This window comes from Vidua chalybeata, chromosome 7 (genome assembly GCF_026979565.1).
Source record: "Vidua chalybeata isolate OUT-0048 chromosome 7, bVidCha1 merged haplotype, whole genome shotgun sequence".
In the NCBI taxonomy this organism is placed as follows: Eukaryota; Metazoa; Chordata; class Aves; order Passeriformes; family Viduidae; genus Vidua; species Vidua chalybeata.
This window is the reverse complement of record NC_071536.1, coordinates 17,631,629-17,659,128: the sequence shown is the minus strand read 5'-3', so window position 1 is coordinate 17,659,128 and position 27,500 is coordinate 17,631,629. Positions and strand designations below refer to the sequence as shown.

The following is a 27,500-nucleotide window of genomic DNA, read 5'->3' as shown; positions in this document are numbered from 1 at the left end:
GGAACATTGAATTAACATTACAAGGTATTTTATATATTTTTATTCTAACAGAGACTCACTGATATGTATGGACACAGATATATCTACTATAGTTTTCTCATGTTAGTAATTTTTTTTAAACCTCAAGATTGCAAAACATTTTCAGTGGCATTCTCTGATTGATTAATTAATTAGTAAAGATTGGTGAATGCATCCATGATTAAGAACAGGCATTAAATATAGTAGGGTGCTGATTTGCTGCTCTCAGTTGTGTTTATGCTTCATTCTCCTTTATCTGAGCTGACACAATTTTACAGGCCTTCTTAGGCTCTGAACATCAATTTGATTTGAAGACAGCTCTGAATATTTAGTCAAACTTCCATACTTAAAACAACATTTAAATTATCATTTTCTTTTTCTTTAAGAACATACTTCTACTTCTGTTACAAATTCTGAAAAAAATATTTTCTGAAAAAACCCCATCTTTTGTTTCAAATTTAGATTTAAAAGGTAGTCTGCCTTTAGAAAAGTCATTATGCAAATTAATTGCCCAATAATGGATGAAAGTAGACAAAAATAGCTCATCATAAGATGATCAAAATGCAGCTTGTTATATAAGTGGAAAGCAGATTTTACAGTAACTCAACAGCAACTTTAAAAACTGAAAAGTTTTTTTTTGGGTAAGAGTCACTTTCCCTGCGTTAAAAAGAAAAAATATTAAATATCTTCACTTTGAACTCAATCAACTATTCCACAGTATTGCACTAAGAACAGCTGACCGCTTTGCTTAAGCTTGCAGAAAGTATTATTTTTCCTGTCCTATATTTGGTCATTTAAGTGGTGCTAGGCTATGTCTGCAGCTATAGCAGCTCAGGAACAAGATCTTTAGATCTACTAAAGCTAGTTCCATAAAAGCACCACAGCCTAATGCTTCACAGTGGCCAAAAACTCATTTAGAAGGGTTTAGAGAACACAGAACTAAAACACGTGCCTGCAGTTCATCTTGAACAGGATGTGCAGCCCTGGCTGGTATGGACACTGAGATTTTGGACATCAGCTACAACAGCTGGTGGAATCAAATGTAACACTGAAAGCGTTCCACGATGACTTGAGGAATTGTCTGGCTTGGGTCCTCAGGACAAATCACAAAAAGCTTGTTCTTCTCCATTTCAGAAAAGATGGCTGGAAACATTCCATTACAGAGACATCATACCTTGCCACAGGAAGGGACATGATCCTGTTTCACTACACTGCTCTTCACGACTGGATGCACTGGGTTTTTCAGGATTCCCAGGCACGCTGACACAAGCACAGGAAGAAGACATCTGCCAGAGCTGGACGTGCTGGGCCGTCTGTCTCACTTTTTGCCTGCCTCCCCAGCAGAACCATCGGCAGCTACAAGCCAGGAAACAAACCTGTCTCAGTCTCAACATCAGCTGCTCCTACCCAGAGCTACCACAAGACTTTTATGTCTCGATGAACTGGGATTTCATGATGCAATCACACTTCCTTGCCCTAACCAGAATTGACAGACTGTCAAAGACTGACACATCAGACAACACGCAGTGAGAGAAATTGAGTAGATACACAGAAATACAGAGGGAACCAAGTATTTATGCCAAGAATTGATAGTACCCTAAAGAATCTAAATTTTACTCAAGTTTCTTCCATTTTTTTAAACAAAATGTACCTGAAAACCAATCACAAAACAAGGATATTTCATTTTATGTTTTGTCACTATGTTATTGCAGAATTAGAGCACCTCTAGAGAATTGCTGGGTTAACTGCATAAAATTCTTGGAATCTGTTCTGTGTCTGTTTTTTTATGTAACAGCTGACCAGGTTTTCTTTCCTCCCACACCTTTTAAGAGGTAAAACAAATAAAGAAGAAAAAGCAAAAATCATACTGAAGTGATTTTAAAGTTAACATGACTGCTTCAGAGACAGAGTGGCACTTAAACCTAGTATGAAAATACCAAATTTGTTCATACAACTAGAAGAGAAAGGGTGAAATTAGAGACCCTGAACTCAATCAAGGCTTTCTGTTGAACTTGGAAAAGTTTTGCTCATACATACCATCCTACTGACAAGCTCTGGTTTTGGCCATGGAAATTACATTCTTAAATTCCTGCTGGGACTATCTAAACTGCAGATGGGGCTATCTTTGCCATCTGGCAGTGTTGTGACCCAAAGACAAGTGATGCTCTCAGAAAATGATAGAACTACATAAACTCATCATGGCAAGCACAGCAAACTTCTCACAGTCAGGATGCACAGAGAGACTGCAGAAAGGACCTAGCCTTTAAGAGAGGCTACAATGTCAGAAACAGAGTCAGTGGGCATTTTGGCTAATGGTTATATTCTGCATTTATAATTCCAGGGAGAGGAAAAATGAAAACTGAGCAAAACTCTCTCTCCAGTCAATGGAAACGCAGACTCCTGCTACACTGCCTAGCAGTGATAAAAAATAAATCCTAGTGGTAAAATTCCAGTGTGTAGAAGACAGAGCACCACAATTCACAGAGTTCCACCTAAGATTTGAGAGTTAACACCCTCATTCATATACTTGGAAGACCAACAGCAAGACAACAGAGCGTTACCTGCTGTGGGAAGGAAAGCAGCCACCTAGACCCACTGCCCTTGATGCACAAGTCACTTACCACTTAAACATTATGAAATGGCTGCAAGATGCTGCAGTTTCAGTTTCTGATGTGTTTTCCTAAACACTGAATTTCATCAAAATAAACCGATGATAACAACTTTGCTATCATTTGAAACGTTTTCCCAAACTGATCACTAACAACTATCCTTTCTTTTTTCTATTTGGTATAAAATTGATTTAATTGTTTTCAAAGGGGTTTTCCAGTGTGAGAGATACCATCAAACCTGGGGAAAAAAAACTATCTTTTGATTTGCTGGACTGGAGGTGCGTTTGAAAAACAACCTGTAGCAATACATCCTACAAGATGCTCAACAGCTTCATCTTAGTCTACAGGCCCTGTGTCTTCTGCACCATTGGAAGCAGGGCGTGGGAGCTCTGCCTTCAAGCCAGGTGTTACAACAACTGATTTCCTTGTAGCTTTAAAAGAATATTGCAAGAGCAGAAGATGATGAAATTGAATATTATTTAATAAGAAATACCAAATTTACACTGTAAATGAAAGTCAGTTTTAAATGTCAATAATGTTTCTCTTTGAAATCTTATTACTACAGAAACAAATATCCTATGAAAATATACTCTTTTCCCCCCTGAAAAACTAATTCATCACAACCTATTATTTCAAGTCATTATTATTTTAATAATAATCTTATTTTACCCATATAAAACTTCCAGTAACTGCATCATCTTCTTCAATGTTTTTCTGTCCCACTTAGATTTACAACATTGCTAATAATCACCATCTCCCATCTGAGTACTCAGGTGTACAGCACAGGCCAAAATAACCTCCCGTATCTTAAAAGTAATTAAGCTATTAAAACTTACAACTACTTTTTGAGTTTTTTATTTATAGCTGACCCACTTGCCAGAACTTTGCAGAATGCAGAAGTAGATCTGCAAACAGTGTTAGCTAACAGGTGTTCAGACAAAAAAGGCCTCCTGATTTGTTGCCACCCCACGGAGAGACGAGGGAGGACTAAGTGTTCTCCAGCAACAGCTACCTGGGCAGTACACGGCAGACTAGTCAGGGAACTCATAAGGTGCCTTTTATTTCTTGATCACCTGCTCTCCCAACATCTCATGGGGCAATATCTGTATCATAGTGGGAGAAGGGCAAAATGAAGCCTCACCAGCAAAACCCCAATTGCTGTTATCCTGATGGTGCAAACAATAAGGAATGCTAGCACTTCAAAAAAGGGCACGCAAGGTTAAAGATACCAAATCTGTAACTAGGGTAAAAAAGTATAATGATGAAAAAGAAATTTAAACAATTACAAAGAATTTTATGATCTGAGGTCAGCAACACAGTAAAACCACTTGAATATTTTATAAATTTAAATATGAAATCTTAATTACTGACCTTAATGCCAAAGTGTAGGTTCCAGGTTGCCTTTGGCTTTCACGAATGAGATAGCTTCCCTCTGCAACACTTAATAATTGGTCAGCTTCCTCTCTTGAGATCATCCCATGGAATCTAAGGAACAAATTTTTTTTTTTAAACACATGCCTCCTCTCTTTTAAATCACCTTTTGGTCTTCATTTAAAAAGCACCAACAATAGTAATTAAAAAAGAAACAAACATAAAAATGACTGATTTGCAAGAATCTACAGTTTGAATTTATTTCCCTTTCTGCCTGTATTTGAAGTTACTTCAAATGGTTTATAAAGGCTTCTAGGAAAGAACATCTATGAAACAAATATATTGTTTTTAAATCTGCATCTATCAATTTAATATGTAGAAATAAATCTGTTTTCTCCTGCTGGCTTCACATGTTTTGTGCTAGTGGCATGCAATCAAACATATTGAAGCATTTGAGGATATTTTATGCAATCCCTGAGATTTTAGCAAGTTGCTGTAATCTCAGTAATTGCTGATGTAATAAACCAGCAACACTACATATTTTTTACCAAAATAAACATAAGATCTTTTTAGTTTCTCCACACTAAATCTAACCGTCTTTGCATTAGCAACCTGAAACAGAAGACACATATAGACTGATCATATATTGCATTTTGGATCCAAATATCTTCCTAAACAGAAACACATTTTGCAAAGCCAGCGGGAGAGGGAGATAGAAAAAGACAATCCCTTGAAAGTACAGAAATGTATGTATGTTTTTCTCACTTAAAGTAGCACTCAGTGATATCCATATCCATCAGAAATTGCAGCTGTAATTTTAGGCAGACAAAAGTGATGGCACTGTAATAATGATCTGATGGTGAGACACACTGCTGTAAAACATTCAGAAGAAACAGAGCACAGACTAAATACTTGACACCTTTTCTGTAACTATTATTAACCAATACGTCAGGATAAACCACTTTCAGAGATGTTTGTTACTTACTCTCTTCCATAATATTTGGGTCTGTTCTCTACCTAGAAGAAACAACAGAAATTGTAACGTTTCATAACAAGAGAAGCTATACAGTAAGTGGACTGTTTACAATATAGTATTAAAACCAGAAAGGGATATAATGTGAAAGTGCAGGCAAAAATAATCTAGAACAGAATTTCTCCTGTGATTAAAACATAGGGAAACCAAAGGGAGACCTTCAGAAAACATTGCACTTGTGAATGGCTTAAAATGGAGTGAGAAAGGATGGGCCACTTGGATCATGTCATCCTCAGGACTGCATATACAAACTGATGGTATTAAATATTGCTTTTACAAAGTGCCAGATAGAGGAAATGAGCTTGCATTTCATGCATGTAAGTGCACCATATTGTTGAGTGCACTAATACAGTGAAACATCTATAAACCTCTCAAATTTACAGGCTACCTTCCATCACAGAGCTGTTGGTGCCTCTGCTGAAAATAAAGCCACTACTTTACAGCCCCTGAGAGTGAGGGCAAATGGTTGAGTAAATCATCAAGTGCCTAATTCTTGTACTTCTTGACTTCATTAAACTGTGTGATCTGCAGTATCACCTAAAAGACTTCAAAAGCAGGTGTGCATGTGTTATGTAGTGTAACTCCACCTTGTCTGTGCTCCAGAGACCTTATGGTGTAAATGCACACAATATGCAGGGGTGTCAGGGTACAAGTTGCCTGATAATTATTTTAAATGAAGTAATGCATCTTCATTTGTCCAGGAAGTTTAGAGCCAAGTGAGGAACAGCATATCCCACAGAAATCAGCTAATAATCTAAACCACCAGGTTATTCTTTCTTGCTAAATTTAAAGGGGGAAACTCTTTGGGGAGTAAAAGTCAACAGTTATACAACTTGAACTACAGAAGTATAAAACAATCCAGCTATGCTGAAACACAGAATGCCACATTAGTTTCTTTTTTCCATCTTTTCAACAAAAAGCCTATTAATATCAGCACTTCTCTCCAGGTTTTTCAGTGGAGTATAAAGATTTCAGATATCCAAAACAACAAAAAACAACATACATCCAGATGTACAGTCTAATAACAATTCTTCAACATTCCCAGCAAATAAAAAGCTATTGTAATGATTCATCACTTTGGAAAAAACATTCCATCACTGGAAAGATTTATCATGTTCTAAAATATTTCCTTTTCCTTTATAACAGCAAACAAGAGTTGCCTGGTGTGATAGCTGTTTTCAAAGGGCCTGAAGAGACAGGATTATTTCAAAAAAGAAGAAAGATCTTAGATATTTTTTGTTAAATGTAGGCTATTTCTTCAGTAAGAAGATAGCAACATAAACAGAGAAAAAATGAAAGCACTTTATTGTTGTTGTCATAGAAACTTGCTACAATTCTTAACTAAAACCCTTAAGCCAAGAAACTAGTTTAGGGCAGTTGTTAAAAGAAGAATCCTGTCATGAATAAGATTTTGTTGTCTGTCTAGTGAGATTTTATCGTTATGTCAGTGAACTTATAAGACAGAACTGGAAAATTTATATAAGCAAAAGCATTCCTTTTCAGAAATGGATCAGTAATTTGACAGGGCATCTTCAGAGTACTTGCAAGTCCTAAGAAAATTTATAATAGACTCTGTGCAAACATTTGAAAATGTGAACAGGCAGATGACTGGAACAAAGCATCTGAAAAAAATCCCACAGGACTTCCAGGCATTTGTAGCTAGGCTTGCAGTTCATTTTAGTGGATGATGAGTTAAAAAGGAAAATAACCCCTTCTGTTAACACTGTCTCTACTGATCAGTTTTACCAGCTTGCAATAACTTCAGTATCAATGTTGATGTGCAACATTTTTTGCTTGCATAAGACTCAGTGCAGCTGGAACCTCAATTCACTGAGTTTTATTGCCTGTTTATTTGTGTTTTGGAGATTTTTTTCATTACTTTTTACATTTATGATAATATTAGGGGGGTTTGACATCTGTATTGACATACATTAAGACTTTAAGAAAATTCCATCAGAACTCAGCAGGGGCCTTCTAATTCACTCAGAATGACTGGGCTACACACAGAGTGCAGTTTGTGTGCACTGAGAAAACCACACAGACTCTTTGTAAGCCAAATTTACCAAGTAAGACAGTAAACACTGTTGTCAGGCTTTCTGTAAAGCTTCTGACAGGTGTTACACCAACTGCACTCTCTGCAACTAAGACAGTGTTCTTATCCTTAACTGCACTGGAACCAGAAGCAATGTGCAGCTTTCTGGGTCTTTTGTATCTCCTTGGACTTCAAAGAGTTCCTGGCAGATTGTATTCTACAAAATTAATTCTACAAATGACAGTTGCAGGCATCCACATATCCTCCCTTTGCACCTGAGCACTGAAAGCCAAAACAGTTTAGTTCAGAAGCTTCAATAGTGTAACTTTCACAGTTTGTCATCCATAAGTTAATGAGACAAAATCCAAAACATCCGGACTGGAACTAAACCCATCCAAGTAAGGAAATACATTTTAAAATAAGATGATAGCAAGCAATTGGTCCTATTAGCTAAAGCTGATAGCTGAAAATAGAGTGTAATTATCCTCTGCAGAATTCTTTTCTGATTTGGCAATATTTTTGGACTAAAGCATTGCTGAGTGTGAGTAAGAGCAGCCATAGCTGCTTCTTTTTCTTTGTATCCAGCAAAGATCAGCTGAGCACTGCCTTTTGACTTCTCAAGATTTTTACTTATGGGAAAAATTTCCTGTTGCTGTTTGCTTGGCAAGGTTTTAAAAATTGCTTCTACATTGGAAAAAAAATGGGGGGAAAAAAGCATGAGATACTTGTTTTCAACGAGTTTATTTGTATAACACTAATGCAGAGGCCACGGGAAAAAATTATGGTCTCCCTATGATACCTTCAAGAAACACAAAGATCAACAAGATATCCACCGTTGCTTAATTTGTCATTTTTTCAAACTGAGGGGTGAGGGCAATGAAAGCAAATTTATGAACAGACAAATCAAGCAGACGTGGCAAGCACCTTATACTAGACATTCCTTTGGAGAAGAGCTTAGCTACAATGAAATTTGGAAAGTCATCTCGGTCAAATATCATGCAGATAAAGCCACCTTTACAAACAGCTCTAATAAGCATGTGCATTATATATGCCCATATTCTGTCTTTCTTGACCATTTTCACAATACTACACAGAGATGCTGTTTAACAGGTTTATTAACTATTAGCACTGAATTAGGATGAAGCCTCCTAAAAGGACAGAAAAAGCCAGTGATTTTAATTATCTCCATACTATGCATTTTTAATGTAGTTATTTAAAATTGTTAATTTAATGCTTTTATATATAAGTCAAGGCTGCCCTAAATATACCTATGCATGCACATGTGTATGTAAGATTATATGCACAAAAAATATTAATTTCATTGAGGAAATACAGTATTAATTAGACAAACAACATTATCATTTGCATGCAAGCCTCATGCAGAAGTCAAATAACCTCAGAATGTTACAGAATTATCAACTTTAACCTCATGGAGTATTAAAAGACTTGGCTCTGCTGCACCTTCACAATAAAAAATCCCAAATGAATGCAATGTTTTTTTTACTTCATCATCTCTCCACTGATCTGTGTGTTGCTCTGATATGAAACTGATGTAGCAGAGCAGAAACTTGAATTCTTTGTATTTGAGAAGCATTTCAAGTTAAGTAGGTCATTCTGTTGAATACACCTCTCAGGATCAGCACTTGTACAATGTGTGCCTTTGCACATGAAATAAAGGGTTGGGGTTTTTTTATGGTGTGATTTCCAATTATTCTTTAACAAGTGCTTTCTCCCCTAATCATCACTCCTGCTTTTGTCAACAAGTGAATTACAATAAGGCAAGAAGGGCAATTTATGTGTTAATACCTTACCAAATTACATATTGTGCATTCCCACTGACCTCTTTGATGTTCTCAGGACCAAAATTCTCTTCCTAATATTTATGAATTTGTTTATACAGCTGAATAATTCAACCACTTAGGAAAAGATTCTGCTCCCCACTGACTCATGTGTGGCTGCTAATAGAAACCCAGCTGAGAAAGAACAGATCACAAAGCTCAACACAAGCAGGAGAAGCTGAGACCAGAGAGAAAGTTTAACAAGTTACTGCTTGCTGAATATATTTTCACTTCAAATCAGCTCAGCTGCAAAATTGTAAATGTTTCATTATAACACTTATAATGAAAAACTGTTTATCAGCATTATAAAGAATTAATGCAGAAGTCGGAAAATGCACACTGATAATGTACTTCTTAAATTTTACCTTTATTAGTTAAAAATAAGCTTCCAAGAACTTTTTTTTAAAATAAACTAATGCCTCAATGATAAAATGTTTATTTAATATGCTCTTTTCTGCAGATAATTACCTGACTGATTCTTTCATAGTTTTGTGTTATTACTTCTATTCTCACTAGTTTCTAAATCTACAGCTTTTATTTCTCAGTTTCTTTCACAGTGTTCATGGTGCAGACACAGGTTTACTCTGCAAAATTCAAGAAGCTATTCTAAAACACAGAATGTCTCCATTTTTTGTTCACTCTGACACAGGGATAGTTGTACACTTACTTAAAGTTTTTCATATGTCATAATCCTGTTTTGGAATAAATTAATAGAAATAAGACATTACAGACACGAATGTGTTGCATTTCATTCTCCACTGATGACAGGACTTAGCAGTGTTTCCATTGTTTGCGATACTTTTGCAAGTCCCCATTGACTGTAACAGGCGAGAGGCCACCACTCACCCATAGCAAATTTTCCTTTGTAAACCAGTCCAAGTTTTTAATTAACTATCTCTATTAGAGCTAGTAAAGTTTTCCAATTAGCAGAATTTAAATTCAGTGAAAATGAGGACGAGAAAGTTGTAGTAGTCAGTGTGATTCATATTTGAAGGTCTACACAGACACTTTTATATTTGGCTGGCAAGTTTCTTGTTCTGTTCTAAAAAGAGGACAGTCTGTATCTGATCAATAGCTGAACAATTTCCATCACACCAGAGGCAGTAAAAATTTTTAATCTTAAGATACTGCATACGCATTTATGTCTCTGCTAATTTGACTGGATTAGTTAATAGCATTCTAAGAAACATTATGAAAAAGAACTTAATATGAAATTTGCTTGTGAGTTATTACCACCTAGGACAAAAGACCTCCAAGCCCTTCTCTGCAGCCAAACTAGCCTGGGATATAATGCTAACATATCTTACTGAATATCCCAGACTCCTTCATCAGTTTACAACTTCTCCCCGACTACAGAGTACATATACTTTGTGCAGTCAAATAATTACAAAATAATTACAATTGTCATGTTAAGCATCATATGATTTCTTTAACTGTGCTGGTGCTTTCAGTTATGGATTGGTTTGGGTTTTTAAAATTTCTTTGTTGTTTTTATTTTAAAGAAATCAAAATATATACAGAAAAATTAAGGTTCTAATTCTGTGGGAATTAAAACATTGACAAATGAGATCCTCATGAGAAAATGAGGAGAAAATGTATGTTTCCATATATCTAAGAATCAAAAAGTAGTAAAAGATTCTCAGTAAATGATGATACACATCAAAATGCTTTAAATTCCATTTTTAGAACAAATGGATTTCCGAGTACCAGTGCCCCAAGGCTACTCACTCTAATCACAGCACAAAGTGTCCCAAGGAACCACTCCATGGGCTGGACACAATTAAGTACAGACATGGAATTACTAGACTGTATCAAACTGAACACTGTGATACCTACCTCACGAGTGCAGGTTATTCTTCTAGGATGGGGAGCTTCCTGTTGCAACTGATACACTGGGAGGAGGCAGAAGTTAAATTCTAATTAATAGAGAATCATTGTGTAAGTTAGGCATTTTAACATTAAACACTGCAGTTTAAATAAAGGAGACGTTCTGCAAAGTTTAACACAAGGATACGAAGGATATAAAAAATTACTAACAAGTGGTCAGAAAAACAGAATGGATACAGGATATTGATTTTCTTCACAATGAATTCATCAAGTAATATGGAATAACTAGGTGAGATCAGACAAGCTCCAACAAACAGATCAGAAAAAGAATCATAATAAACACAAACTAAAGTTCATTATATGTGAAATCAGGCTGCTGTCAGACTTTCTTCGGTAAGCAGATGGAGCCCAATCCTACTATGCTGGGCACACACCCAGTCACCTGCAATACATGAAGACTTTACAAGAATCATTCAGAACTGTGCACTCTCAAACCCTCTGCCTTTGCCACTGCTCAGTGAAGACCTTTCTGAACAAAGAGAAAGATGGCCTTTGCAGATCTAAAGACATAACAAGTTGAGTGGCAGAGTAAAATAGCTAAGGCCCAAATTAGGACAAATACTTACATTTCTATCTTCCCTCCTCCTTTTTCTCTATTTTTAAAATAAGCTTCATCAAGTCAGAACAGATCTTTACAACCAGATGTAAATTTAATGCTACTAGTATGTGCAGACTTTATAGTATAATACCAAAGGAATGACTTTCAACTTCTATGCCAACTGAATCTGGTTTGGCAAGTTACCTTCAAAATGAGGCTGTCAACAGTAAGTTAGTATTTCAATAGTACACTAGAAATGGCAAAATGGACATTTGGAATTGTAATATTTTAAAATTAAATTATGTTTCAATCATTAGTACAAATACCAAGGTCTACATTGTGCCATCACCTTCTTCAGATAATAAGACCATACATTAATTTAACCAACACAATTTGACTTCATTACAATTCTCATTTGATCACAAATCTTTTCCACTGGCAAATCCTGTATTTATGTGTCAGCCTACATGGGAATGGAGAAAATGGCAAGATGCCAAATGATCGCTGAATCATAAGATAAACTGGAAAAAAAAAAACATTCCCCTTGTTCCAAATAAAAAAATTTAATGGTTTTTCTTGTTGCTACTAAAATCAGTCATTTCCATGCTGGGTAATACAAAAATGATTTTTGCAAGTGATGAAGGACAGCACACTGGTATATAAAAGTGCAATTATCATTTTAGGCATAGCATGACCATTTATATTGCCAGCACATAGATTCCCTAGCTTCTATTGCAAAAGCTGTGTTTGATGGCACTGGATCTTGTCTATATCTAATTCTGAGAACTGTGGAGCCAAGTTCAAAGGAAAAAAAAACAAAATGAAAGAACAAGTGAAGATTTTTCTGAATTTCACAAAAGAGGAGACCCACAATCAGCATGCTCCACAGAAACTGGCTGAAAACTGAGAACTATTTCCCACCTTACTTCAAGCCAGGCTGAAAAGATTTTCTGAAAGGAAATTCTTTTTCACCAATGGCAATACCTTTCGCCTCTTCTTCCAGTAAGAAGCACAGCAGGCTGACTAGCTTAGTTACAAAACAGGATTCCTATCCCTCCTCCTTTAACTGACATATGCAATTCAAACTGTTCAATACCAGATTTTCCTTGCTGTAATTATTGCCATGGAAGTCAAACAAGACATTCCTCTTTGTCATGAGACAGCAATCTAATGAAACCTCAGGATTCAGAGCTTACTTCTGAACCACAGGAAGGTTCACCACGGCAGGCAAACCCCAATGTTGCAGGAGAGCGGGTGCACACAAACCATACATGCAAACCATGTTGGAGAGCAGGTGCAAACACATTTGCACATGCCCAGGCTTTCAGCTTCTGTCAAGATCTGGTATTAGAGAGGTTCAACCTCCTTCTTATAGATTATTGTGTAGAATAAACTGAAGCAGTGTTCCCTGAGTTCACAGAAGGTACAGAGCTGAAAAAAATAATCGAATCTGCTCTCTTACACTTGCTCTCTTTCTAACCATGGTTCTCACCTAGCCTTTAATTCCACATCTCTGATTAAAAAGTCTCCCACAGCAGGATGGAAACCTTTTAAAGTAACTACATTTTCTCAAGTGCTAAATCTCCTCAACCTTTTGAGAACAAACATTTTCACAATGTGAAATGTTGCTTGAGCAAATCCCTTTATCCAGCCTGAAGACACCAAGCTGCATATATACAAACATCCCTAAACTGTTAAGTGTGTTATACACATAAACATTCTGTTTTCAAAATCGGCTTTTCACAAAAGACTCTTCTTTCTTGCTGTGGTTCCTCGAGTCTCAAAATGTCTCACATCTTGGCTTTTTTATCTACAAAGAACTAGAATTTATAGGTGAGCCACTCTGGGAAGCTGTGACTCTCTTTTACATTTTTGTCATGTTGTCTTCCATGTCCCTAAACCACCATTTGCACAGTCAAATAAGAGGTCATTCCTTTACATGGAATTCTTTTGCATTTAAAAATGGCTGTTTGTTTGTTTTTTTAGGTTTGGTTTGGGTTTGGTTTTTTTGAAACAAAACCAGCAAGTTGTGAAGTTCCCAACAGAGTGGCACTCTGATCTCAGTTCAAGACACCTGGACTGCTGCCCTGCACACCTGACTAAGGCAGCCTGCAAGGCCAGCTGCCCCCTGGGCACAGGCACACACACACCAAGAACTGCAGAGCACAGGCAGGCTGGTAGGAAACCAGGTCCTTCTAGTCAGGGCTTCCAAAAACCAGCTTGTGATTTGTCAACCAGGCCAAACAAATGCTCTTGTTTTACTACAACAGCAAATTCCTGAAGAAAATTATTTATTTTGAGTTTTCTTAACCAGCTCAAGCTCAGCTCTAGTGATGCAAAGGACTAGATCACAGGAGCCCTAGGAGTTTGCAAGGATACCAAGTTTAAGGCATGAATGGAGTTTATGTAAGCCCTGGTCTAGGCAGACAAACCACTGTAAGCAGGACCAAGCAGGACTGGGACAATGCACATTAATAAGGGGCAGAGCATCTACTCCTCTAAATAATCTGTGTTCACTTGTCCTTGGGGTAGTGAACCTACCTCATTGTACCTATCTCTAAACTGAAGTAAACCCCATTGATGCTTCTTCAACTCACATTCTGATGAAAAGATAATTGAGTCTTTTAAAGCATCCAACTGAAACTTTTTCAGTTCTAACTTGGAAAAAGACCCCAAAATGCTGGGATACTTACAGTAAGATTTCCAGACAGGTGGTCTGTATTCATCAGTATCTGAAAGAAAACAAAAAAATCTTAATGTTGCATAGGAAACATTTTAACAGAGAAAAAAAAAAGCAGAAGCAAAATTATTAAGATAATGTTGCACCTAGGTTGTAAACTTACTTTTTACTATTATAGAACAACTTGTTAAAATTTCCCCCTTTTTACTTAAACTAAAAGTGTGAAAAGGTATTTTCTTTATCCAGCTAGGAAAAAAACTATAGAAACAAATCTGAAAAATGGCAAACATGCAGATCAGAAGCCAGCATACCGTAAGGAGGAAGAATGGATATTATTTTACTATGTATATATCTATTAGTTCAATTTTCAACTACATCAGATTTTTAAAATCTCAATTTATATTCCAATAAATGAGTTTTCATGCAACTTACTCCTGCCATTAGCTTTTTCCTCTTCTGGATGGCAAATAACAACACTTAAAATAAAATCAGAGTATGCAAGGACAGTGAAATACTTTGGAAAAAAGAAGGGAGATTTTTCATACTGAGTACAAGCTCTTTTTGGAAGTAGTGAGTATATATTAAAAGTAACAACATATTTCTACTCCAAAATTTTAATTCTCAAATACAATTTTTAAAAAATAAAATCCCAATGTCTTCTAAGTTCTGTCACCCTTATGACTTGTTTTACAACTGATCTGACATTTTGAGCTCAGGGCTATGCTGCAAACTTCGACTCTGATCCACTGCTCTACTACTCTGACCAGCTTCACTTCTGATGCCACAAGTCACCAAGGTTTTCAGCAAGATGCTTATCTGCCTTGGAGCTGGTGAGAATTATTCCATCCTCACTACCACAGGGTCACAAGCTGAGCCAGCCTTGCTGTCTGAAGACACTCCTGACTGCAGCGTTCGTGCCTGAGCTCTGTTCGCAATCGTCTGCTCACCTGTTGCACCCAACACAATAGGAATTTCTAGGTTTTATTATAAGGTTACATAAAGATCAAGCAATCTGGGAACCTGTTGCTTGAATTTTGGCCTAAGAGGCATCTCCACTTCAGAGTCCTTAAGACCTGCAAAACTGAGCCTGAAGCAGAGATTTTACTTTGCCTCCCCTTCGAGTAAGCAATCTGTCTTCTTCAGATACTTGCTGTAGTCCATCTCTCACACACAGTCATGTCAAATATCTCTAAACTAGAGCTTAGTGGAAGGAGATATTTTCCAGTTTAACTGGCACAGGCTTTGCCAGACCCTCCCAGAACACTCCCTGCCCTGACTGCACAGAAATTTTGTTCCATTTTTTACCCCATATTTTAGCTCCGTGCATGAAGAGGTGCAGACCTTGCAGACCACCTTGGTGGCAGTGGGCTTTATAAAGACAATTAATTTTAACTTTCTTATTAAGGCAGCACTCAATTAAACTGCCATCCCCCTGATTATGATGGGGTTTGATCTTTGGAAGTTCCTGCAGATGCTCTACAACATCCTGCAGAACAGCAAGAACACCTTGAATCTGCAGAGAGACCTTAAGCAGCTCATGCTTCACTGTGGTAGTAAAAGCAAATCAGCAGCAACAGATGCAGCCAGGGTTATTCATTCCTGCTTTGATACCTTTAATTAAGGCAGTGCAAGTCGATTCATTCCAGAAGCATTGTAACATGATCCTTTAGCAATGCAATGTCACATGGAAAAGGGGCAAAATTTTTAAGTAAAAATAATGGCTTTAGTCCCAGAAGACAGCTCTTATCCCACCACCTGAATTTACTTTTGATATACTCTGGGTCTTGGCAATATATTCACGAGTTGAATTCACAAATAAATAATTTAAGTAAAGGACAACACACACTGTATTTTTAAAATATGAGGTGACTGTTTGGAAAATACAAACATCTTCGCAGTCTAACCTATGCTTGCTTGCACTCAAGCCATGCAATTGTTACAGCTAAGGACATTGTGGTTATAAAAATAAAAAGTGACAATATTTGTGCCAAATGAAAAACCTGAAACCTTGTTAAAGTCAGACAAGAACAGCAGTTACTTTCATACAAGAAATAGCTAACATTCAGAAATGGGAAGGAATGATTTATGTTATGCAGCTGTGCAGAAGGGTTTTGTTAGAAAAAAATCTGTCGGTGAGCTTTATTGCCTTTACAGTGTGAGAATACCCTCCGGCCATCCCACACGAGGTAATGAAAAAACAAAAGGTGATTTCCATTGTGATTTTTTTTTTTTTAAAGTGTAGCAGCAAACATAAGCACAGTGAAACAGTGAAGCAGAGGGTTTGTAGTGTTTGTTTCTGAACAAGAATGTTTCTATTACTAAAACTATCCTACTACACAAAGATGAAATAGAATAAGCACAAACACCAGCCCTGTCTATTAGTTACCTGTTTTTAAAGGTTAACCGATGTGGTCTCATTTAACACATCGAAAGTGTTTAGAAATTCATTATTAGGAAAAAGGTTTGATTTTCAGATAGTACAGGCTTCCATGTACAGAATCTCCAATTAAGCATCTGAAAAGCACTTACAGGCATGATAAAAAACCCACAGAAAATGCGGACCCAAAATACATTTTCTCACTAATGCTGCAGCATTTTCTAATTAACACAATAAACTACACTGTCAGTTCTCAGATTTTTTTCACAGTAACTCAGCTCTGCTAAATGTTTCCAGGATAAAATAATTTTCTACAAGCTGTGCATCAGGTTCTATCTTAACTGTATTTTCTGCCCTAAGCGAGATGCAATTCAACTTAAAGCTACTCTTCTCCAAAGACCTAGAGCATTAGGGAAAACATAAAGACATAAGCTGATACTATCAGCTCTGTCCAGAAGCAATCCTACCAGCACTGGTCAGATTTCTACCAGTATGAAGGCACTCTCATCACCAAGGGCATTTAGATCAGGGACACTGTCCATGTACATAAATTGCAATTTCAAACTGAGACCAGTTTCAAGCTGATAGATACTTTCCCTTAGAATTAACTGGGCTACAAACACATTGCAGATTATATGTACTTAAAAACCATACAGATTTCCCAAAAGCCAAATTTACCTTGTAAGACAGTAAACACTTTTCTTCAGCTTTGCATAAAGCTTCTGACAAGTGTTGTTACACCAACTTTACTCTGAGCAACTCATAGTGTTTGTTCTTACTTTGGCAGTGTGTACAAGCAATATTTAATGTCATTAGTTAATATATGTAGAATTCTGAGGATGATCTAAGTGGCTTATCCTTTCTCATTCTGTTTCATTCAGAAGTGAAAAGTTTCCTGATGATCTACCTTTGGTTTCCTTATATTCAAATCACAAGAGAAATTCTGGATACTCAGCACTTGCTTACCATCATCCTCTTCACTCACAACACACTCCTCTCTTTTCCAGGACTTTGCCTTCCCCCAGCCTTAGCAATCTCCACCTCCATGCAAGACCTCATCCTTGAGCAGTACTTTTGTTTGCTTCCACATGTTATCCTGTTAGGACTCACCTACCCATCCCACTCTATCTGCTCAGCATCTCATTCTGAAGCCATCTTGCCTCATCTCATCTCATCTCTACTCCAAGGCTTCTTGCAATTTGTTTAAATGCAGAGAAAACAGAAAGCTCAGAGCAGCACAACAGGCAGCTTCTGGCAACAGTCACAAATGTCACAGTGGGGAGGGGCATTGCTCTATGGGTCCAGAATGCCCTCCTTTGAGCATATCAATTCACAAAAAAAAAAAAAAAAAAAAAAAGGAAACTATGCATCTTGAGTATGAACCACCTGCAATTAAAAATTGGAAAGTGTAGACTGACCATCAGAAGTACTCACTTCCACAGAAATGGGCTTCTGCCAATAGACAACCATACAGCCATTTAGAAAGTTCATATACAGACACAAACACTAGGAGAACATCTCAGATTCTCCATAAACACAAATGTGACTAATTGTGACATTACAATGTAGCATTTCCCTACATTATTTTGCTTCTTTCTTACTCCTATTTTATCCACTGTATAAATTTGGACAACTGCAGTACTTTCAGAGTGTACATTTTAACTGCAGATATGAAAACTTACTATTGCCTCAAACAGTTTAGAGCACTTGTCTTTGTGTATTCCTTTTAAAGAAAGAATAAAAATGTTTACCTCTGCTTGAAATGGCTGCTTCTCTCCCCACCAGAGATCAGCCAGTTCAAGGGTAAAAGAGCAGCAACAGCTTAACTCTGCAGGTTAACCCCATAAAGCAATGTAGGAGTTACAGAGAGATTTACTGTAAATAATTCAGATTTAGTTTTCTTTTACTGGATGTCAATACCTGCACCTTGGTCTCTACCATCAGAGATTAATGCTGTCTGGGAGGAAACAATCATCTATCTGCTGAGACAGCAGCTGTTACCCCAACCTTTGGATTTATTTGATAATATCTCTGTTGAATACAGGTGAGGCCTATACAGGTGGGGAACTTTGTGAAAGAGGCCAGTTCTCAGCCATGTGGACCAAATACCAACATGATCAGGAGAAAAAAAAATGTCTGATTTCATGTTCTGAACTGGTCTAGGACCAAAGAATGGTGTAAGTCACAAATATGAAAAGATGTAAGAAAGTATAAACATTCTTCTGTAAGCTCCAGCTAGGCACTAACCAGAAAGCATGTGTTGTAAGATGCTAATCTTGCTTTGTTTGGCAGCAGTATGTATCAAAAATTAACTCCTGGAGAGAGTCACGACCAGCCCAGTGGATGTGGCCATTTGCTGACCCATACAACAGACTCCTTTTTGTGCCTGAAAAGCAACTTCTAGAAAATTTGTCTCCAGCCCCCAGATCTTCTTATTAGCACCTTCTCTATGCCCAATTGATACACATAAAAAAATCACTTGACTTAGAGAAACAAAGCCATAATTTATTTGCTGGTGAGATTCTCAAGCCACAAAAACCAGCACAGTTTAATAGAAAATGTCATTTCATCCCTGTTTTTCAAAGTACAAGTGCCAACAGAATTTCAGAAACTAAGCTCAAGCAATCACAAAATGTTTTCAGCAGCAGCCAAGCAGCCCTAGCAGTGAGGGCTTTTACAGACTCCAACCAAAATAAAACTCAAACTGCACTGAGTTAATTGAAGGATGAATACAGCCACTGCCCTAGGCAGCAGCACTAAAACAGATGGGCTACAACTTCATGGTTTCAGGGTAAATATGAGAAGCTGATCCTTGGCTGCAGCAGCACTGGAAGCATTTTGCAGAAGTCCCTGTGCAGCTGGCAGCAGGAGGGGAAGATGATGCCAGGCAGCTTCTGGAGAGGGCCAGCAGAGTTTAGGGTGCAGAAAACACCAAACCATCCCTGTCTAGAGCAGGTGTAGTGAAGAAGTAAGGGACACACACCAAACATCCTTCATTGCTCCCAGACAACACCTTGGGATGCCCTTTTCTTTGCACCAAGCCTCTTTGCACCCCTCTGCTACCAGGAGCAGTAAGTTGGATGACCATCTTTCATGGGGTGGTGGGCAGGAGAAGGACCTTGATGCAAAGAGCAAGTGTCACATGCATGGCTGGTGCCCATTACACAAGGTCCTGTGGAAACCAACCTGCCCCACCCTGGCTTCAGGGTGCCATACACAGCTGCCAAAGGCTGCAGAGAACTGCACTTCAGTCAGTGTCAATAAACAAGACAGAAAGCTGTGGTCAGGCTTTCTTACCTGGCAAGAAATGATTTCTTAGAAACAAATACTTTTTCAGCATTTAAGTCCTTCACATGAATAGAAAAAGGGAAATGATCCTCTGGCTCAATCTTGTCCTGCCTTCATCTTTCCAAAGCAAAGGGACAACAAACTATTTCTGACCAAAATATCTTGTACAGGCTTACAGCACATTTTTAAAGATATGACATGCAACTTTTTGGGATATTCCTTTTCTCTTAAACAAAACCTCTTGTACTGTTATTTTACAAAAAAAAAAAGTTCGGTTTAGAAGTCACTGAATAAATAATGTTAACCCAAATGTAATGTTGCTCCATTAGTGACTTAAAACAAAGACATTAATGACAAGAACCTGATGGCACATATGGCCTGGGGCCATGTGGAAAACGCTTAGGGTTTCACAACCTGGGCATTGAAGAATTTCCTTTGTTTATGGGAAGATCTCCACAGGGCTGAGAACACCCCAGGCTATAAGCACCACATCGCTGTATGTCACTCAGCAATGATGACTGATACTTCTAGAATATTATTGAGTCTTTGATGCTTCTTTAATGTTATCTTTGGCACACAATTTCCTTTGAATTAAGAAAAAGAAAAATGCTTTGAAAACTTTTAGACATATCAAAGTTCTTCCTAAGACACGAATGCTGTAAGGAGCTTCAGTACAAAAGTCTCCAAATAAACCACCATCTATTTTCTCCACATGCTCCAGGTAGGGAAGAGACATCAGATAGACATCCAGTTCGACACGCTGGCAGGTGTTAGAGCTCAGCAGGCACCTCAGTGGTGTGCAGACAGCTAACCCTCCCAGCAGAGCATCCCCCAGCTCTGAGCCCATCGTACTGCTGACACGACTCGCCCACCGCGGTGGGGAGCTGGAGTGAGGCAGCTCTAAATGCCAACTAAATCCCAGTCTGACCACGGAGAAAAACTGCCTCTAGGTCCAAAAAGGAGCTTTTTTTTTTTTTTTTTTTGCCAGCTTACGTGGCTTGTCTCCTGGCAGAGGATGGCAATTTGCAGGCAGAGGTCACAGGCAGCCAGCTCAAACGCCGCCAGGCCAGCCCTGGGAGAGCTGGCACACAAGAAAGGCACTCCACCACTGAAGCCATCCACCCACAGGGATGTGCCCAAGCTTGTGGGTAGAGGTGACAGTCGCCAGTGACAAGTCTTCTTATACAAAGTTTTACTTGCTTACCCTTTGGCACAAGTAGCTACACTTTTCAATGCCCATAAATTCAAATGCATGTGGTCAGCCTTAGACTTTTAAAACTAAATGATGTTTGAGTTATCTAAGCAAGAAAACAGTTCAGTGTATTTTCTTCTCTTTTTCAGAGGCATTCTCATCTGGGAGGAGAACAAGAGTAAAATACAATCTAAGAGAAAGATGCAAATCACTGAAAACAGACACCAATAATGAAAACATCCCTCCAGTTGCAAGATGGCACTACATCACACACCCTGTGCCCCAGGAATTTTTAATATTAAAAACTTATTTTTATTTGCTCCTTCATCCTCTCGTGCTTTTGCTTTTACTACTCCAAAAAAGTACAATTAGATTTCTTATTATTACTGGAGAAAAAATGATTAACAGAAAGTCAGTGTGAACAATGCCCCAGAAAGCTACAAGGGCTAATGGCATTTCTCTGCTATGACCAAGGGGGAGACAAGAAAGCACACTCAGCAAAAGTGAAGGGGCCTAAAGAAGGGCATGCTCTGATAATTGCATCAGTCTTGAGGGGGAAAGAAAAAATGGATCACAGTGCCATCCTGTTTCTACAAATGTCTGATCTGGCAACAATAAATTCTGTGGGAATGCTTCTAATGGGGTTGAATGAGACACCCACTGAAAACAGCCAGAGTTCAATGCTTTTTATGAGCAGGTCTACTATTATTGCCTCTTCATGAATGATGGGAAATTTTAAGAAGTAATATTTTGCTTATCACAAGTACTGCTACAGTGGAATGAACTCATCCTCTAAGTGATTAGACCAGGTTGCAAATCATTCATTTCTAGATTTTCATTTAACCAAAGCAAGGGAAGCAAGTATTCATTTTTCCTCCTCTTTACCAGATAAAATACTGGCACATGACTGCATAAGTAATGAGAAATAAATTTTTAAAAAATCTTTTACAGCAAAAAAATTAATCTTAAATTTTGAGGTGAAATTTTCACTTATGCAACGGTAACAAGCTAAACACAGCTGGTTTTCTCTTGATAGTAGTTTAATGGAGGGGTGGGGAAATACCCCATGTAAGCACAGGTAGCTTACTGTTTAAGATAAGTTTCAAAACATCTAGTATTATTTCTTAACGTTGCTGGAAGTATAAAAATTTGGCTCTCAGAGAGGTAAAAAGATGACAAGTGCCACCTCGTGGGCATTTAATAAAGACGGAATTTAATGTTACTTTCTGTATCTCAGTCTCCAGACAACAGGCTGCTGCTGATTTTCACTATTACTGGGAACACCACCTTTGCTCCCTAAGAAGAGACAGACACGATGGGAATTGCTTCCTGACATGGCTCTGCAGGTCAGCTGCAGGTAAAACAAAAGAGTCAGGCCAAAGGCTCTTGTAACCCTCATCACCACATGTATCCTGAAACATCTCATTTACGCAGTAAACAACTTCCAACTGAAGATGTTGTCAAAATCAAACATGCCTCTCTAATGTATCTATTTAAAATAAAAACAGCCTGTCTTTTTTTTTTTTTTTTAATTCATTGTGACAAAACTGACTATGTCTGACAGCAGCCCTGAAGAGATGGATCAATGAGTTTGGCAGTTTCCCATCCTTCCTATGGCTTATTTGAAAGGTCTGTTGCAGACTAATTTTGCAAGGTCAAAATTTTCAGAAATGGGCCTTTATTGGATGAATTGCCTCTTTTAGATTTAACAGGAAAATTTTCCAAGTATCTTTTAGATTCAGTAAAGCAAACTCTTGTTCACTGTAAATTCAGAGTAATGTCAGGTTGCACAAGCTTGAACACTGCAATCAGATTTCTTTGTTTTTAAACCCAGACTGGTTTTCTCTGTAGACACTGTTTTGGTCATGGCCAGTGAAGTTTGCATGGAAGGCTGAAGAAATATCTGTTGAGGCTATTACTCTTATACTCTCTCATTTCAACCATAGCAAGGGATAATACAGGAGAAAACATTAACCCTTTGACATTTCCTTTCCTATTTTTTCTTCAGCAAATCCTTCTTTGTCTCCTATTTTAAAAGTCTGCCTGCACAAAGACAAAGCTCATTTCCCATCGCTTGCTTCACTTCCTCCAAACATTAATAATACTAACAAGGGCACAACAGTTTTACCATAACTTAAAGTCAGTGACAACTGTTATAGCTACAGTCTCAAGGCATTCATAGAAACACTTTTTTGTCTTAATTTCTCTAACACATCTAACAGGGAATATTGATTGGAGTTTGATTACACAAATATTCTTAACAGTTACCCTACTAGTGAAAAAAACCAACATAATATGGTGTAAAAGTGTTTTCTAACTGTAAATTAATATTCTTCCCTGAATACAGTGTCTGTCCAGTCAAAGTTGAGCAGAAAAGACCCTAAAAAAAGGACAAGCATTTTTGAAATACAACCCCTGCATCCACTGCATAATCCCCTAATTTGCTGAATGGGGAGACATGCTTTATCACTGTTTGCTTGGTTGCTTTGATTTGTTTTTCCACACACAACACCAACATAATGAACATAAGTTCACTTTACTACTCTAAAATACACCTTTAAGTACAGCACTGAGGCTTTACCAAAAGCTAAACCTCAATAAAAGAGCACAAGACTAACTCTGCCACCCTATCCCTTGGTAAAAACCCACTGAGAACTTGTCCATCTTTGCATTTCAGACCAAGATAGCCACTGTGCCTTCATTAACCTCCTGGGGTAAAAAAAAAAAAAAAAAAAAAACAACAACAAACCTAAACCAAACCACTTATTAGCAGCCCAAACAAAAATCAGAGCCTTCCAGAGAAAATTAAAAGCAGATCTGATTTCTGACTGCTGTTATAACTGGCATCAAGATAGACTCACATGTTCTAAAGCACATCTCTCTAACTGTGTCAGATGGTCAAACCAATGTAGCTTCTCCTTCCTCAAACTTTAAACTCTTAGACCATCAAGTTATAGAAAACCTATTATGATTCCTATTACAAACAGATTTTTCATTTTCTAAAACAGATGTCAATAACACACACCATTGCTCAGGCAAAAATATGGTTTGTATTTACATCCTTATTTTCAGGACAGATGCAACTACCACGTAAAGTAACCCTGCCCAGGATCATGATTGCTTTTTACAGTGTCATGAAGGAAAGTCCTAAAAAATTATTGGCAGGGTTTGAGACAGGAAATGGAAACAATGTGGTAGGATGCCTTTTTTTAAATTGGAATTTAAGGTTTTAGTCCAAAAGGCATTCTCTGATTACTGTGAGCTTCTCCCCAGCCTGAGAGATGTACCACTCCTCACCTCACCCACTTCTCATACAAAACATTCAAGAGGCCTCCAAAGAAATGAATTAGGATGCTCCAGGTAGAAAAGCTGAAAACTTCACATTTCCTTTTGGCAATGCCATGGCTCACTATTATAACTGCAGCCAATGATGTATGATGAAAGCTTTTCACCCAATAGCCCCTCCCTGTTTATAGCATTACATCCATCTTTTTCATAATGATTTTCCTCCTAGGCAGGCTCATCTGCTGCACTAGGCAGGAACCAGACAAAGGAGAGAGAGCAGGGCCAGTCCATGGAGAAGCTGTGCTCCTGCACCACCCAGCACACTGTGGGATTGGAGCAACAGCCAAACGGTCTCAGAGTGCCTTAGCAGCTCTGCAAGCACTGAGAGGTTTTCTGCATGGGCCTCCCCTTTGTCCTCAGTTCCTTCTGGGTTTGGGAGGAAAAAAGCAGATCAGGGGAGCTGGGAACAGGCTGCTGGAAGGAGAGCTGAACAGAGGTTTGGTACTACCCTGAAGGAATGGGAGAAATAGCTGGAAAGCTTGATATGATTGAGGCTCAGAGATAACCTCCAAGTCCTTTTTCAGTTAACTCCATATTTCCTTCCCCCTATAGGAGATGAACTCAAATGGTTTTCTTGTCTCTGTTTTGAAATTGCTTTATTTCTCCTTTTTTTCCACTAATTAGAAGAAAGACAAATAGGTCCACAAGTAATGGAAACTTGGGTTATTAGCTCTCATGTTATCATGGCATTACATCAACCAGGTTTCCAAAAATGATTAGCTGCATTTCTAGGGTATCAAAGCATCCTTATAGAACTAGGATCCCATGGAACTGTCCACAAGTGAAAAGAAGACTTAGTCCTACATAATAAGACATCTAAACAGAAAATAGGAACAGTAGCTGGTGAGAGAAGCAGAGGCCCTTGTAGATGAGTCCATCAAAGAAAGATCAGTATCTCTATTCCCAAGTCTTGCTAACCCAGTATTCCCCCAGCCAGCATTGTCTCTCTAGATAACAGCTTTTTTTTTGTCTTCAACCCCACTCTGACTTTATAAAAAGAACCCCATCATGGCAATTGACAGCACAGGAAAACACATACAGACAGACAGAAGGATAGTGATAGGATGTGACAGATCAAAAATCAATTTTATAATTTAAAAATGGTCCTGGCCTGACACAGCTTGGTGAAAACTGCTGTGAGGCAGAATGTTGTAAGCAACTGTCAGAGGCTGTGATACACAGGATTTCCATAGAGAAAGAAGGGCAAATGCTAAGACAGCTCTGAGACGTGGCAAGCCCTGCTTGTGTCTTCCACAGCTGCTCTTGCACAGCAGTGAGAGAAATACCAGGTTTTTACATTTAAAAATCACAATTAACAGCAGCATCAACACCAACCCACCAAAAAAAGCAATAAAAAAAGATCTTTCTGCTTCTCATAGACCTTCCTACTAAGTGAGAAAAAAATCAAAAAGCTGAGGTAGCCAGAGTGAGCTCTCCCACTGACAGAGCAGTCTGCAACTCACTCATCTCAGAGGCTGCTTGGGCTCCTGTCCCAGGAGTGCTGCATTCTCTGTCCCAGCCTGGGGCTCATCATGCCTTGGGACAGCTGGGACACAGGGACTACGGTTCAGCTCCTGCTAATTGTGAGCCTGCAAAAGAGCAAGTTGAGACTAAATTATCATCTTTGGTCTAATGCAGCTGGAGGTGGATTGGGGTGGGGGTATCTTTTTATATAGTACAAAATCTAAGGAATAGAAGATGCTCCATCGAGTTACTGCTGTGTTTGCTGTTCTGCCACTGAGGAGGGGCACACAAGGGTGCAGGGAGGGGACTGTGGCCACAGCTTTGTTTGACATGATGTGGCATTGGGAAGATACACAGGCCAGCCAGGAGCTCCCTGAGCACCACAATAAAGCAACAGCACAGCTACAGGCACATGAGCTCACCACTGGAAATGAATGCTGTGACAAGCTTCCTCTTCTTCTGTTTCTATTAAACCACTGAAGATTTTCCTCAACATTTCTTAAGTCCCATTTATAAATATACTGCTTAAAAAAAAAAAAAAAAAAAGCCAAAAAGGAAATCAGTAGAATTGATTGCTGTATCAAAATCATGCTTCCTTTATTGGAAGGATAAACCTACATGTGCATGTTCTGCCTGTAAGAGAGAGGTGAGGAAGAAGTTCATCCTGTTCAGGGGTTTTTTGTAGGTTATTTTTTTAATGAAAAATGATCCCAGATTGCACTGAAACATTGTGTCCAGATTCACATGGAAACCATAAAGCACAGCTGAAAAATACTGAAAGACTGGTCCTACCAAATAATTATCAGCAACTTTTATAGTCAGTAGTCTGCTTTGGACTGCATATGTATCAGATATAATTCAGCATTGAGGAGACTGACTTGTACCCTGCCAATGCAAGCACAAGGAATGGTCAGGTACTGCACTGAGGCATTGAGCTTTTTTTTCAGAACTGTTCTCCTTTTTTCACAGTCCTCTATGTACACCACGCAAGAAATAATTTAGTCTCTCCTTATCTATTGCTGCAGCAGTACTCTAAAATTTCCTACATGAAATACTCTACTGTGAGGGTGCTGAGGCACTGGAACAGGCTGCTCAGAGAAGCTGTGGCTGCCCCATCTCTGAAAGTGTTCAAGGCCAGGCTGGACAGGGCTCTGCTCTAGTGGAAGGCACTCCTACCACTAGGCAAGGGGGTGTAGGAACTAGATGACCTTTAAGGTCCCTTCCAACTGAAACCCCTCTGTGACTCTATGATGCTCTAATGTACTTGGTATGTAATTTAAATGGTTGCAACTGTGATTGTGTAGCTGTGGTTGCACAGCACAATGCGGTGGGCAACAAACAATTTAGAAAGCAGAGTTTTACCTCCACGTTTAGAGTGGAGCTCACACAAACAAGCTGCCTTGGGACATTCAGTTTCTGATCAAGATCAGAAAACATATATTTTTATTTCAGCTTCTTAAATGGCAAGACTGCTCTTGCAACAAAGGCAGCACGAAGGAGATGAGGACTGTAGCAGAGAGGAAACCACCACCTCCCACCAGCACCAGGAATATCCAGACCCAACCACAAGACGTTTTCAGCAGAGCCAGATCCTGCCACCTGCACCAAAGCTGGATGTGACAGTGGGCTTCCTTACAGAACTGACAGACACCAAAAGGAAGTTACCTGCTCACTGTGAGCAGGAAAGTCCAGCCTGCAACCTCTTCAGAGGTCCACAACCAGAGAATGCAGTTTTCCTAATGCATTCTTCTAACGGATTAAGCTTTAGTCACATGAAAAACAGATAGCTTCATCACATCCTATCAGCATTAACAAAATTTTAACCAAA

At 38.4% G+C, this 27,500-nt stretch overlaps 1 protein-coding gene across 3 annotated transcripts in view; it reads right to left on the bottom strand.

Annotated features, from left to right (window-relative positions):
• CHN1 (chimerin 1) overlaps positions 1–27,500 on the bottom strand; it is a 93,330-nt gene that overhangs the window by 57,862 nt on the left and 7,968 nt on the right. The window contains exons 1-5 of one of the 3 annotated variants that reach the window (XM_053947755.1): positions 25,672–25,690; positions 14,020–14,058; positions 10,738–10,793; positions 4,984–5,015; positions 3,999–4,112 (exon numbers count right to left, since the gene is read on the bottom strand). In XM_053947755.1, coding sequence (XP_053803730.1) covers positions 3,999–4,112; positions 4,984–5,015; positions 10,738–10,793; positions 14,020–14,058; positions 25,672–25,675 — 245 coding nt within the window. In that variant the 5' untranslated portion in view covers positions 25,676–25,690. Of the gene's footprint in view, positions 1–1,192; positions 1,228–3,998; positions 4,113–4,983; positions 5,016–10,737; positions 10,794–14,019; positions 14,059–25,671; positions 25,691–27,500 lie in introns of those variants that run through there. The other 2 variants (XM_053947754.1, XM_053947756.1) reach the window with 2 other exon arrangements.